Source organism: Tauraco erythrolophus, chromosome 3 (assembly GCF_009769465.1).
Source record: "Tauraco erythrolophus isolate bTauEry1 chromosome 3, bTauEry1.pri, whole genome shotgun sequence".
Classification (NCBI taxonomy): Eukaryota; Metazoa; Chordata; class Aves; order Musophagiformes; family Musophagidae; genus Tauraco; species Tauraco erythrolophus.
Window position 1 is genome coordinate 81,210,747 of NC_141467.1, and position 13,960 is coordinate 81,224,706.

At 36.0% G+C, this 13,960-nt stretch overlaps 1 protein-coding gene across 6 annotated transcripts in view; it reads left to right on the forward strand.

Moving 5' to 3' along the window:
- VPS13B (vacuolar protein sorting 13 homolog B) overlaps positions 1-13,960 on the forward strand; it is a 500,947-nt gene that overhangs the window by 288,275 nt on the left and 198,712 nt on the right. For all 6 annotated transcript variants that reach the window (XM_086608763.1, XM_086608762.1, XM_086608766.1 and 3 more), the window contains exons 29-30: positions 1,802-2,210; positions 8,517-8,628. In XM_086608763.1, the coding sequence (XP_086464889.1) occupies positions 1,802-2,210; positions 8,517-8,628 (521 nt within the window). The remainder of the gene's footprint in view (positions 1-1,801; positions 2,211-8,516; positions 8,629-13,960) is intronic.

Below are 13,960 nucleotides of genomic sequence, written 5' to 3' on the forward strand. Positions count from 1 at the left end.
ACAGAACTTCCACTAATAAATGCCAATTGGAGTAAAAAAATAATTAATCCCAAATGGCTTTAGTTTCTTGTTACCTAAATTTTTTTGGTACTGAATATATATATTGTTTAATTGATTATATTAGTTGTGCTATTTCCCTCTTATCCTTTAGTAATAGTTGTCAGTTATTTTTTATTATATATGGGAATGAGGTTCCAAACCTGGTGCATAAAAATCCACTGAAGTCGTTGGGATTCATTTATATTAAAAGTGAGCACATACAGTAATGTTTGGAGACCAAATATATAGAAGCCAGTACTGAACACTACAATTTGTTCATGTAATTCTGGTATCTGTTTAGGGATTTAAGTACTTTGTATTACTGCAATATACTTTTCTGCATCCTTTTATAATCAGTTTTTATAATTGTAGTAATGCAACAATTAACAGTTTCATATTTGACACTTCCTTTTGAATGCTTGAAACGTTACTTGCTAACTCAGAATATCTCAGTGTGTGAGAGATTTAACTTGTTTTTTTCTTGCCTGTTTATCCTTGAAAGACTTTATATGTTATGACATTGGGCTTTTTATCTTCACAAATGTATGGCTGTATAGAATCTTTTTTATATTAGTGGAAGTTCTGTGCAGTCTGACTTACTTGCATTGTGATTATTGATTGGTAGTACTTTCTCTTACTCTGCTTGATTCAGTTCTTATAAGAAATAAATTAAATTTGCTTAGCTTAAATGCTGAAAAACTTGAAACTTTTATGATTATGTATCCTGTTTATTTAAGAAAGAGATGTTATTCTTCTATTAACAAGGTTTAAATTACATTAAATTGTTTTTCGTTATAAAGTCATATAAATCGTACTTGCTGAAAAAAGCAACTACTTGCAAATATAGTTGCTTTCGTTTCTGCTCGCGTGATTAAAGTTAATATTTAAACAATCTTATAGATTTCTATCAAAATGTTTGTTGCACTGTTAAAATAATGGTTTTCCTAGTGTCCTAGTTTTAGGACAACAAAGTTATTACTTTTACATTTTTCATTAACTAGCAATGTATGACTGAAAGACTTTCGAAGATAGTATGAAAACTGTACTATGTCTTCTGGGAGCTAAGCATCTAATTGTCATCTTTATCTAGGAAATCTGTCCTACTGAGTGAAGGAATCTGCCATTTCTAAAGTACAGTGCAATGTATCTTTAAGTGATGTGCTTTAGCACATGGTACAGCTGTTCTGTTTAAACACTCAGAGGTGATGAGGGCAAAACCAGCTCAATTCTTACAAGTATTTAGTTGACTATGGGTGGTTTATGCACCCATGTTTAGATGATGTGAAGCTGTCTCAGCTCCCAAGCGTTATTTTAGCACCTGTGGTGTTTGCACATACAGAAGGAACAGAATAGTGCCAGGGAGTAAGATCAACTTCTAAAATGTCTAAAGTGGAGAAGAAATCAAAATATTTAACTGAAAAATTATCAGAAAATTTTTGGTAAATTTAAACTTCCAAATATATGGAATTTTTTTTGGCTGATTGGATTTGAATTTCATACAACATAAATAATTAGAAAGGAAAAAAATATTTGGCAGTTCATAGTTTTGACTGACAGAATACAGTGAAATGTGGACATGCTGTGGTCTAGTTGTCCATTCAAAAAATTTAAAGATATTTTTTTCTTCTGTTCAGAGACACTGGAAACAAGTTAGAAAATATAGAACCCTAAAAAACCTAACTAGCAGAGAATATGGCAATTGATGGATGTTATATGTGTATATTTTTGCATCACTTCATTTATTTTTTTTTCCTTGAAACAGACAACCGCGAAACTTTTAGATGGCTCGCACCAACAACATGGGTTTCTCTCTCTCACTTATACCAAAGCTGTGACAAAAAATGTCCGGCACAAACTGATATCAAGAAATGAACGAAGAACATTCCAGAAGCTATCAGAAGGTCACACTGATGGTTCTCCTCACTTTCTTCATGAGATCCTTCTCTCTGCTCAGGCCTTTGATGTGGTCCTCTGTTTTCCTTTACTTAATGCAATTGCAAGCATTTTTCAAGCCAGGTTGCCGAGGAGTCAAAAGGAGAAAAGAAAATCACCAGGCCAACCTATGAGAACTCATGCTCTAACTTCCCGCAACTTGCCCTTGATTTATATCAACACTGGTGTAATAAGAGTCTTCTTTCCCAAAAATGAAGAAGATCGTCATACTGCAGAAGGTACAGTATTTTATGTTAGAGATTTTTTGCTTTTCAATATTGTAGACAAATACTCCAACTTAGTTAAATTGCTGACCGTTGATAGGACCCTCGGTTGTAAGGGTCAGAGTCAGGAAACATCGAACATTCATGCTACTTCTCTTCAGATTTGCTAAAAAGTTTTTTAGGTATTTCTTTGATCTTTGCTTTCTCAGTACCTATAGAGTTTGCATTTAAAATGTGATTATAGAAAAAAATAAATGGTCAAGAATTGTGGAAAGAGCTCTTAACCCAATTCTGCGGTGGGGATTCTTGTGTCATTACACTGATACCAGTTCAGTCTTCCACAGACGCCTGTTCCAGCAATACAGTGTAAGCAGGGAGTCCTAGCTGTTGTGGAAATTGGCACCTAGAAAACCATGCAATAGTGAAGCAGGTAGATATTCTAGTTCAGTTTAGAGGAAATTATTAAAATGTACCTTGTGATTGATGCCCAGCAGAGTATATCGTTTATTTAGTCTTAGTTGAAGCATTTCAGGCTCTCTTATCTAAGAGGCTTTCAGGTGTTCACAGAGGTGTGGATAGCGTAAACTGTTCTTTCAAACAACAGTAAGTAGCCATTTGATCTATAAATAATACTTTTCTTTCTCTAAGAAATTGTTTTCCCTTCATGCATAAAATATATTTACATCCCTATTGCAATCTATATCTATAAATAAAGAGATGCTGACATGAAAATTACACTGTGTAGCAGTTAGCAGGAATGTGATCACTTCCATTGCCAACAATTCTTTTAGAAATTTAAAAAACATAAAGGAAAAACTTGTTTTATTGCTATTACAATATGTTTACATAAGTCCTATAGGTATGGGGTTTTTTTTTTACTATTATATACAATAGCACTCAATAGAATCCTAAGAGTATAGTCTTTAAATTTTTCTCATAACCTAATTGCAAGAAGTGCAGACAGTGAGAATTTGCATAGATCATTTTTTTTGCCAGCATCCTCTACAATTTTCCAACTGGGAATGCTTAAAACACAGGAAGATAAAATTAGACTGGCTGTGTTGGCAAGAAAGAATTACGATTCTGGTTGGAAGGAAGTTCTAGGGCGTGCTGTCAAGGAAATCTTTTTTTTTTAAAAAGTATGTTTTTGTAGCTCCGTAGCTGTACACTTCATTAAAAAGAAATTATAAAAAACATCGTCTTGTTGCTATCTCTTGCTTGAAAATGCATGCAAAGAACAGAATTGTCATGGTTAAGCATGGGTGTGTGCTTTTAAAGAATAATGCTCAAGATTAGCTTTACTAAATTATATTTAGTAAATATTAATAACCTCTTCCACTGGAAAATTCTGAAATATCATTGCAATGAAAATCAGAACCATTCTTCTTTCATTTCTTCTTTCACCCCAGATTCTTCTAAACTCTCGTCTATTTCTGAATGTGAAATAAATCACTTCTCTCTTCTACTGCATATTGTCTTCAAGAACAATAGAAATTAGAAACAATAATAAGGAGTAAGAGTTGAAGATGACCTACATTTACTGGTGTGCTAGGTCAGAAAAGTGTTACATACTGTGGAGATGTTCCCCCATAAGAACCTCATTCATCATTTATTAAGAGAGATTTTTAATCCAGTAAGGTTCGTGTGTTTCAAGTTGTGGTCACTGCAGTAAAAGTAGAAAAACAATTACCTCAGTTTCTCTTCTAGTCAATTGTCTGTTGTTCATACCTTGTGCCTGATGATAGCTACCACAACTATCCTTCCCAAAAAACCTACATGTATTTGTGACTTTACATCTAGAGTTAAAAAAGGCAAATCTGTTCTTTATTTATGCAGTCCAAAACCAAACTTGCACCATGAACTGTGGTAGACAAACAGTATGAAATAATCAAAACCGTGATTTTTCTCCTGAGGAATTTACATACACACATGAATACACCCACACAGTTTTATAACATTTTAGTTTCATGGTTTTTGCAGCAGCGCCAGATTAACATATCTTTTTTTGGTGGACTTGGGGGCAGCATTCTATCCTAGGCAATAAGCAATGCTGCTTTCCCTCAGGGTTTGATTTGTTAATACATCAGGTGGTGTTTCAAGCTCTGGCCAGCAGCCGCACTTAGTGATGAAGTAAAGATAACTAAATATATAAAATCAATATATAACAAATAGAAACAAGAAATACTCATAGCAAAATACTATAAATAAAAATTTTAAATTGAAAAAAAATGAGAAGAAGTGGTAAAGAGAGGGAAAATCCACGTCTGACTGGTTTGAGGATAATAGGAACGTTTTTAATATGAACTAGGAGTAAAATATGGAAAGGACATGACAAATTTGTTGATAGTGAAAAAGAAAAGGCAACATACTGAATAAACGTATGTCCTGCATTTGTAGAAGTGATATATTCTTGTCACTTGGGCCTGACTCCCTACTTTGAAGTCTGTCATAACATATGGTCTGTAACATCCTCCTTGCTTACTGTTAAACAATTTCAAATCAATCAGACTGAGTAACTTGTGCTCAGGGCTCTTAGTCTGCTGAGGCTAATTTTTAACACACCTTGGAAGAGCAGGTTTTAGACAGCTGAAGGTGTGTCTAGTAAAATGAAAAGTGTTCAAATAAAATTAAGACAGGTACTTTTATTGTTCTGCCTCAGAGAATGTAAAGGAAAAAATTCTGTTACAGAATAATAAAGAATAAATATGGTTTTATGGAAAATTTGTCTTGTTAAACACATCTGATTTTCATTCTTCATTATGGTTACAATTCTAAGTTGATAAAATGTTTGCAAAGCTGATATCCTGAGACTTTTGTAAGGAATGGGACATTGTGTCTCACGGTATTCTAATTTAAATGCATTCCCATACAATATCTGTGGAAATGTTAAATGAATTAACTGGAAGGCTAAAAAAAATAATTGTCAGTTGGGAATAATAAATGAAACTGATATTTAGTAATCTGAAAGTAAATACAAAACCATTGCTGCTAGTGTCAACTTATGTTGCAAAGAATTTCCCGAGGAAGATAATGTTAAAGACTGTATAGGCCATGCATCTGGATCACTGTGCTTGCATCACTGGTGTAAAAAATATACTAAATCTTCTAAAGCTAAAATCATATATCAAGGAAAAAATTTATGCAGATTGTTATCTTCAGAACTGGAGAGACTGTCCTGGGAAACAGTGGCTGAAAACAGCTAAAGGGTCACAGTGGACAGTGAAGGGCAGTAGCTGTACTTCTGCATATGGAATCATAGAATCATAGAATGGTTGGGGCTGGAAGGGACCTCAAAGATCATCTAGTTCCAACTCCCCTGCTGTGGGCATGGACACCCTCCACTACGTCAGGTTGCTCAAAGCCTCATCCAACCTGTCCTTGAACGCTTCCCAGGGATGGGGCATCCACGACGTCTCTGGGCAACCTGTTCCAGTGCCTCACCACCCTCAGAGTGAAGAATTTCTTCCTGACATCTAATCTAAATCTCCCCTCTTTCAGTTTAAATCCATTGCCCCTTGTCTTATCACTACATACCCTTGTCAAAAGTCCCTCTCCAGCTTTCCTGTAGGCCCCCTTTAAGTACTGGAAGGCTGCAATAAGATCAGTCCGAGCCTTCTCTTCTCGAGGCTGAACAGCCCCAACTGTCTCAGCCTGTCTTCATAGGAGAGGTGCTCCAGCCCTCGGATCATCTTCGTGGCCCTCCTCTGGACTCACGCCAGCTTCCAGTTCCTTCTTGGGAACTCCAGAGCTGAACACAGTATTCCAGGTGGGGTCTCACAAGAGCAGAGTAGAGGGGCAGAACCACCTCCCTCGACCTGCTGGCCATGCTTCTTTGGATGCAGCCCCAGGACACAGTTGGCTTTCTGGGCTGCCAGCACACATTGCCGGCTCATGTTGAACTTCTTATCAACCAGCACTCCCAAGTCATTTTCCTTCATGCTGCTCTCAATCCATTCTCTGCCCAGCCTGTATTTGTGCAGGACCTTGCTCTTGGGCATATGGCAGATGATGGAATATCACATCCAATTTGCTTTCTTTTATAAAAATGGGAATTGATAAAACTGGATAGGGAGCTTAAAACCACCACAAATGTTAATCATGTGCTGGAGAAGCCTTACAAGGAAGGATTTAAAGAGCGTAATGTGTTTAGCTCAGCAAAAAGAAAAGTGAGGTGAGTGGGTAAAACCAAGTGAGATTGCGAACATTATTATACCTGGATCTGTAAGTTTTTCATATATTGTACTTAAATCATCTAGTAGTGTAGACTTTTTTCCTCCTCAAATTTTTAAATATTTGTAATGACTTTGGTTGTGTTTACTACATCGTTCCCATCTTTTGAAAAGCTAATGGGAGAAATCATGGGTTAATGAATGGAAATATGAATTCTTCATCCTAAGTCACGACTTGGATTACTACTCATTAGAAACCAGCTGAAAATATTAATGCCTGTAATTCTTTCTGTTTTAAGATAGACTTAATTCCTTGACCTACAGGAAGCTGTACACAAAAGAACCATGTCCAACCTTGGACAAAAAAATCCTGAAACGCTTACCTAATAGAGACTGTGATGAGTAGTTTATTGTGCTTTGCTAAGTGTGGAAGACAAATTAAAATTCTTAGCCTAAGATATATATTTTTAAGGACCAATTTTCAGAATAAGGCATTTTCCACCTAATTAAGTTGCAAATATGCAGTATATTTAATACCTTCACTCCTTTTTCTTATGTATCAGAAGAAAAAAATCCAACATGTTAAGTGTACAGTGGCAGGAATTCTAGTACTTAGTATTATGTCTCACTTATTTTTTGATTTGAATGTTGAAAATGTGGTTTCTGATTTAGGCGCAAACAGGATTTTGTTGTCAGCTTAACTTTTTCACCTTAGTTCTGGCAACCAAACTTTCTGTGTATGGTTTTGCTCTGCTTTGGGAACTAAAGGATTTGACTTTGCTCTTGGAGTACATGAGGTTCTTTTAAGTAACTCCCTTGTGTTCTGATTTACTTGTGTCAGAACTTGTGTTACCAGTCTGCTGCACGTTTACTGCGGTATTATCTACAGTTGCTTCAAAATATCACATCAGAATTTATGTGAATTCTGTGATTTCTTATATCTATTTTAAAATATCCATATGCATATATATATATAGCTGCAAGGTATGGTGTCTTATTCACCAAGACATCAACGGATCTGGAGAAGCTGTTTTTTAAGCTCACGGATTTCGCTGGTTCTTTCTACACCAAGCATTTCTCTCTTCAGTAAATTTAAACTCTGTTCTGCTACTATCATTTCGTTTTCAGAACTCATATATGAGAGTCTTGCAGAATTTCCTTGGACACGGGAGCAAGTGTGATGTTGTTCCGTCTTTGTTAGGTGTCACGCTGGTGTTGAAGTGAACTGTTCCAGTTCAGATGATGGACTATTGGAACTTGCATCACATGTTCTCAGGAGCGTCCTAGTTACTGTGAAGCAGAAGCTTCTGTGCAGAAGCTTATCCAAATGCTTTAAGTATGTCTGTCTGCTGCAGAGGAGGTGCAGTAGACTCAGTCTTTTCCTATAAGGAAACTTACAGTTTGCTACAAGAAATGTGGTGCTATTTTTTTCTGGACGAACTTTGGTTTTCCATCTAGTATGACCACTGCTTTTAAAACTAAGAATTTGTACATGTGGCTGAAATTTGAATATGATGGAGATGAAGTGGAAAGCAGAGATTTTTCTTCTTGGAGTAATTTTGTTATTGATGTGGGATTTACTGTCCAGTACATCTTGTTCTTTGTATGTGTGTCAGATTTCAGATTCTCTTGTTTCAGTCCTTGTGTTTGAACTTTTCATGTGTGTTGCAACCCAAATGCTTCTAGTATGGTTACATTGCGATATCATGCAGTGTTTAACATCTAAAGGACCTAGGCCTGTATTAAAAAGGGTACATGATTCAGAGTGCTTTACACGCTGGTATTTCAGCAAATAATTATTGGAGAAACAGACAGATCACAAAGAAGTCTGTGGGATCAACATAGTTTTGGACAAAAAAGAAAAAAGGAAATAAAAAAACATCAGAGAAAATGAGAAGTCACAGACCAGAATTTAGTTGGGGGATAAAACTCTGTGGGGAAATTAAATGTCAATAGTTTTGTCTTTTATGTATCACAACACTGCTGTAGTTTTTATGGCACTCTTTTTTTTTTTAATTAGTAGTAGCTCCTGAGCAGAACTGAATCTTAGCAGACATTGTTATTTATATTTTTTTAGGAAATAGTTTTTCAGTGTTTGTGCTGTGTGCTCTGGACTTTTAATCAAACACATTTTCTCTTCTTCTACCTACAGGTAATCCAGCAATTAAAGAAGACACTTTGGTTCTCAAGATTGGATCTGTCTCTATGGCTCCTCAAGCTGACAACCCTCTTAGTAGAGCTGTGCTCAGAAAAGACATTTATCAGTAAGTGTTGGGGGAAGGGTTTGGGTTTTCATATATGGTCTCAGAAAAATTCATTTTGGGAGAAGTTAATTGATCAATAAAACGGGTACGTGCAGCCTGTAAAAATACTTTTCACATACAATCTTTTGATATTCAAAACCAGGTTTTTCTGATTTTCTTCGCTTGTGGGCTTTCAAATCCATTTAGACAAATCAAGTTCTTCTGTGAAGTGCTGATGAATAACAGAATTTAAATGTCAAGTCATTGCGAAGCTTAAGCTCACAGATGAGAACATTTTAAGAGGCTTGCTTTTGTTCAGCTACTACTAAGTTCACCTAAAAGAAAAGGAAATTTTCTGTGACTACCAAAGTGCTCAGTAGCTATATAGTGTGAAGGAGATAGATCTTAATAATATAAATGGTAAACATATATTCAAACTGTAGGATTCTTGATGTCATGTAGATCAAAGCTGAAAGGAACACAAACTTCTAAGGAGCTCTTTCCCAGTAAACACATTTTCTGTGAAAATGTCATGCTCTGGATTGTGTCACTAAGTATGTGCAAACCACACTAATCATATATAGGCAGCAAAACTGGTGAACATATGTAATCAACATGATAAAAGTAATATATGATCCTTAGTAGAGTTGGCACTGTTGCTAGACATGAAAGTATGGTTGCAAATAAGACCAAGTGAGAAAAGTCACAGAAATACAGATGAACAAGTGTCTTATACTTCCTGTTGGTCTGTTTTTCAGATGTGGCAATATTTGCAATATTTTTAACTACTTCATAGTGCTCTTCAATAGAAATTACAAACATCAAAATCTTTTCCCAGCAGTAAAACATTTACTGCCTGGAAAATGACAGCAAGTTTTACTTTTTGTCAAGACTAAGTTTTTTAGGAGACCATGAAATATCTCCAGTTTCTCTTCTGATCACTTAGAAGTTGTAAGGGAGTCTTTTTGTTGATATTTCCATGTGGAAATATTTAAATTAGGTTTTTTGCTTGTATGTTTAGTTATAGTAGTTTATTCTTTCTTTTTTTTTTTTTTTTTTTTTTTTTAATGAGCATTGTATTTGTATCTATTGTGTTATGGAGCATTCTTGAAAGAAATCTCACAGCCTGGCACCAGCAACAACTTTGGGTGGCAGGGCCTGATCCAACTCTCAATGTGCCCACAGATAAAAGAGATTTTCCTGGCTTCTTTGTGACCAGTCTCACAACATCATGCTTCCTGCGTCTTTTTCTGAGAAATGTCTACCATTTTCAGTAATTTCTCCTAACTGCTTCAGTGACCGTTCTTCTAATTTCTCAGCAGCTGTCAAATGACTCAGTCTTATCTTTGTTCCTTTAATCATCCAATTATACTAGCTTTAGTGTTTTTAAAATACGTCGGGGCAGAGTGTCAAGTTACTTTGCGGAGTTTTATGAGACAATATTGAAGTTGGTAGTGGGTGGTCTTTTGGTTTTGAGAAGAGGGTTACTATTTTGATCTGTTTAAGCAAGCTTCAACACTTTTGAGCAATATGAATTAATATTTTTTTAATTAAAAATATTAAGATTCGAGTTTGGAGTCAAAGTAGATGCATTTTCAAATTACATATTCTTTGATCCAGAACATACTGTAGTTACAGAAGCCTAGCTGAAGATAGCCATCCATTTTCTTACATGGTAGTCACTACTGTTAGACCACTGGAGTTGTGAGTGGAGTTAATTTCACCTCATTCACTGGAGAGAGACTTTTTACAAGGGCATGTAGTGATAGGACGAAGGGCAATGGATTTAAACTGAAAGAGGGGAGATTTACATTGGATAGAAGGAAGAAATTTTTCTCTCTGAGGGTAGTGAGGCACTGGAACAGGTTGCCCAGAGAATTTGTAGATGCTCCATCCCTGGAGGTGTTCAAGGCCAGGTTGGATGAGACTTTGGGCAACCTGGTGTAGTGGAGGGTTTTCCTGCCCATGACAGGGGGGTTGGAACTAGATGATCTTTGAGGTCCCTTCCAACCCTAACCATTCTATGATTCTATGATTTTTCAGTTTTTCTTTTGCAAATAAGATTTTTGTATTGTTAGGGCAGGACACACCGTTTGTATTCAAGTAAAAAAGCCACAGTGGAATATTTTTAACACGTGCACCTGATGTTTTTATTTGTTTCTCCTAATATGAGATTTCTTAACTTACATAGTATTTTCCCTTTTTAACCTGCCCACTATAGATGGCACTAGATAGCAAAAATGCCTAACTGGACCTAATACAGAATGCTTAAAAATCAAGTAATAAACCAGGCAAACCCACACAATGTATAAGTTATGTATTTTGGTGAAAGATTTCTCAGTAAATATCAACAGTTACAAGTAGTACAATATCCAGCTTAAGAGATTCTGAAAAAAAAAATTACAGTGGCCTGCTGATTACTGAAGAATTAGCTGCTACAGCATTCTAATAATCCCAACATGTCATCTTCTGTCTTTTTCCAACCTCTCTTCTCCTCTAATTTGCTGCTGCTGCTTTTAACAGAATAAAAGAAAATAAATCATTGTCTGAACCACTGTCTTTACAGTGCTTCTGGAGTGTGGATACAAACTTAATTTGCGGTGTCACTTTGGTTTAAACAGTCTTCTGTTTAGGTCTGAACTACAACCACATGCAATTAATGTCACTTTTGTAGTGTTTCATGAGAAAGAGGAATTTTTTGCTTCTTAGAAACTGTTCTTTTAAGAAAGGCTGAGAAACTTTTTCATGGCTAAAGGCTGAATAGAATTTCCAAATGTCTTTTGAATTTGTCCCACAAATTCAATGTCCCAAAAATGAAAAACTGAATGTGCTCATATATGATTAACAGAATGCCAGTGCGTGAAAGGTAAATGTGTATGGCTGCAAGTCATACTAAATAAACTGGGCCACTTCTGGCCTGTAAGCTGAGGTGCCTCCCCCTGTGTCTTAGGAAAAATACTTGCTTGCTTAACTTGGGGAGAGAACTAAATTGAAAATGGAATGTTGGGAAAATAATGTGTCCCAAAAGTTTGGGTACAAATATTTTTTCAGGTGATTATTGGAAGTTGGACAGAAATGTATTGACGTAGTAACTTCAGTTTTCTTATACTATATAAAAATCAGTCTAAAAATAACTATTTCCTTCAGTAGAAAATGGACTAATTTAGTTTCAACTATTAATACATGTAGCAATCAAAGATGCATGTGCCATAACAGTAAATACAGGGCTCCTGAAAGAAGTACAGTGACACATTTTTAGCTGGTCATAGTAAGAGACAATTTCTCATTTTCTTTTTTTTTTTTTTTTCCCCTACTAAATCCTAGGAGTTGATTTGTTTGTTTTAATGATTGCTTGTGAATTTCTGATTCATAAACCCCAGCTAAGGTGGGTTTGTCTTCAACAATATGACCAAAATTGTATGTTCCTTTCAAGAGACTGCCAGTTCTGTGGAGCAGAACTCTTGTAGATATCAGAAGGCCTTGGGATGGGGCCAGGGGGCAGAGTAAAGTTGATTTTGGAGAAGGATGCAAGTGAGGCAGATGCCTAGACTGACTAAAGAGTAGGAAGAGCAGTTAATTAAAACTGTGGAGGAGTCAGATGGTCAGAGTAAATGAAGTTTCTGCTAAGAGGTGGAGAACCACGTTTTTGTGGGTGTTAGTTACCTGAACATATTAAACTTGGGACTGGATGGGGAGGCTGCTGCTTGGAGACAACCCAGCAGGCTGCAGAAAAACAAGATGATGTGGTCATTTCTTGGCTTGTGTGATCATGCTGTGTATGTTAGAACTTTTGAAGTGGCCAAATGAATGGTCAAATATGTTTGACAAAACAGAGAAAAGTCTAGCAGTTTTGGGGAGGAAGAGTGCTGAGATAGGAAAGCTAAGTTAATACTCAGATGGAGTGAAAGTCAGCCAGTTATTTGATATCAGAGAAATTACATCAGAGGAGAATTTCATAAATGCTGTAACTACAGGGAAAAACAAGCATCTCTTTGGAGGCAAAAAATTGCATTTCTCAGTCCTGTGTTTGCTCTTGTTTGGCTCTGTCATGTCTAGTAAGATAAAAATTCCAACTGAAGTTTTTTTTCCTGAAGATCTTCATAAAATTCTCTCACCTATGGATTCTTTGGTACCTAACATCAAAGGTATGCTTCTGCTACAGTGCTAGTGTGAAGAAATTAAGAATTTAACTGTATGCCAATTGCACAGACGTTTTCAGCAGTTGTGGTGTTTGTAGTAATGCTTTGTTCGCTTTGGAGGACATCAGTTAAGATTTCTCATTAGCAGTGATCACTTCTCTGAAAACTTAAATATATGTTTTTATGTGGAGAGTGATAAAAGCAGTTATGTGGCTGATTATGTTTCAAAAATCCAAACGAAGCATAGAATCATGGAATAATTTCAGTTGGAAGGGACTTCTCTAGTTCATCTAGTCCAGCCTCTTACTCAAAGCAGTTGCTCTAGTCTTTCTCCAGACAACAAACTTAGCAGATTATTTAGATCTGTTTCATAATCACTTATCAAAAGAACAGACTTCTGATGGATATAAAGCAATTCTGAGGGCATCAGGCCAGAAGATCCTTATCCATGTATGGAGATGGCTACAGCAAACAGAGTAGCATCTCTTGCAGTAGCTTGAAAAGCCACATTTCCTCCTTTATGCGTCTTCATATGTTTTCCCTTTGTCATTTCCTTAGTTCTTTCTCTTTTAATACAAGTGACTAATGTAGAATATCAGCATGAATAAATTATAATGGTTTAAAGAAGTGGAACTAATCAAATATGTCTGTAGTCATCTTAACCAGTTTTCTGCCCAATTATCTCACATTCTGTGACATAATTTTGTCACCTTTTTAGATTACAACAGTATTTTCCTGTGTATACAAACAGTGCTTAGTGCAATTAAGCTGAGCACAACTGGAATCCTTGAACACTTTTAGTCAGTGGAAACATGACATAAAAAGGACTGAATTAAAAAAAAAAGAGTGTATATGCTGGGGGTTTATAACAATGAATAGCACTAGTTGTGCTAAGCTACCAACAGAACTGAACAGTATCAATAGGAAAATGGTTGAGAAAACTTCATCACAAGACCCAGCAATTCTGTTTCTCTGACTGAAAAATAAGTAGACAATGCATGGCTCTGCTTAAATATGAAGCAGCACAGAGTTGAAATTGAGATAACATTTAGTTCTACTTCTATATTGGGGTAAGGGCTCTGTTATACCAAATACCATGCAAATTGGCTGCTTGATTATATACGTAATTGCCAATCATCCGCAGCATGGTTGGTTTAGCAAACTCTGGCTTAAGACATGAATTAATAGAATTTTAGGGAGTACTCATGAACAGA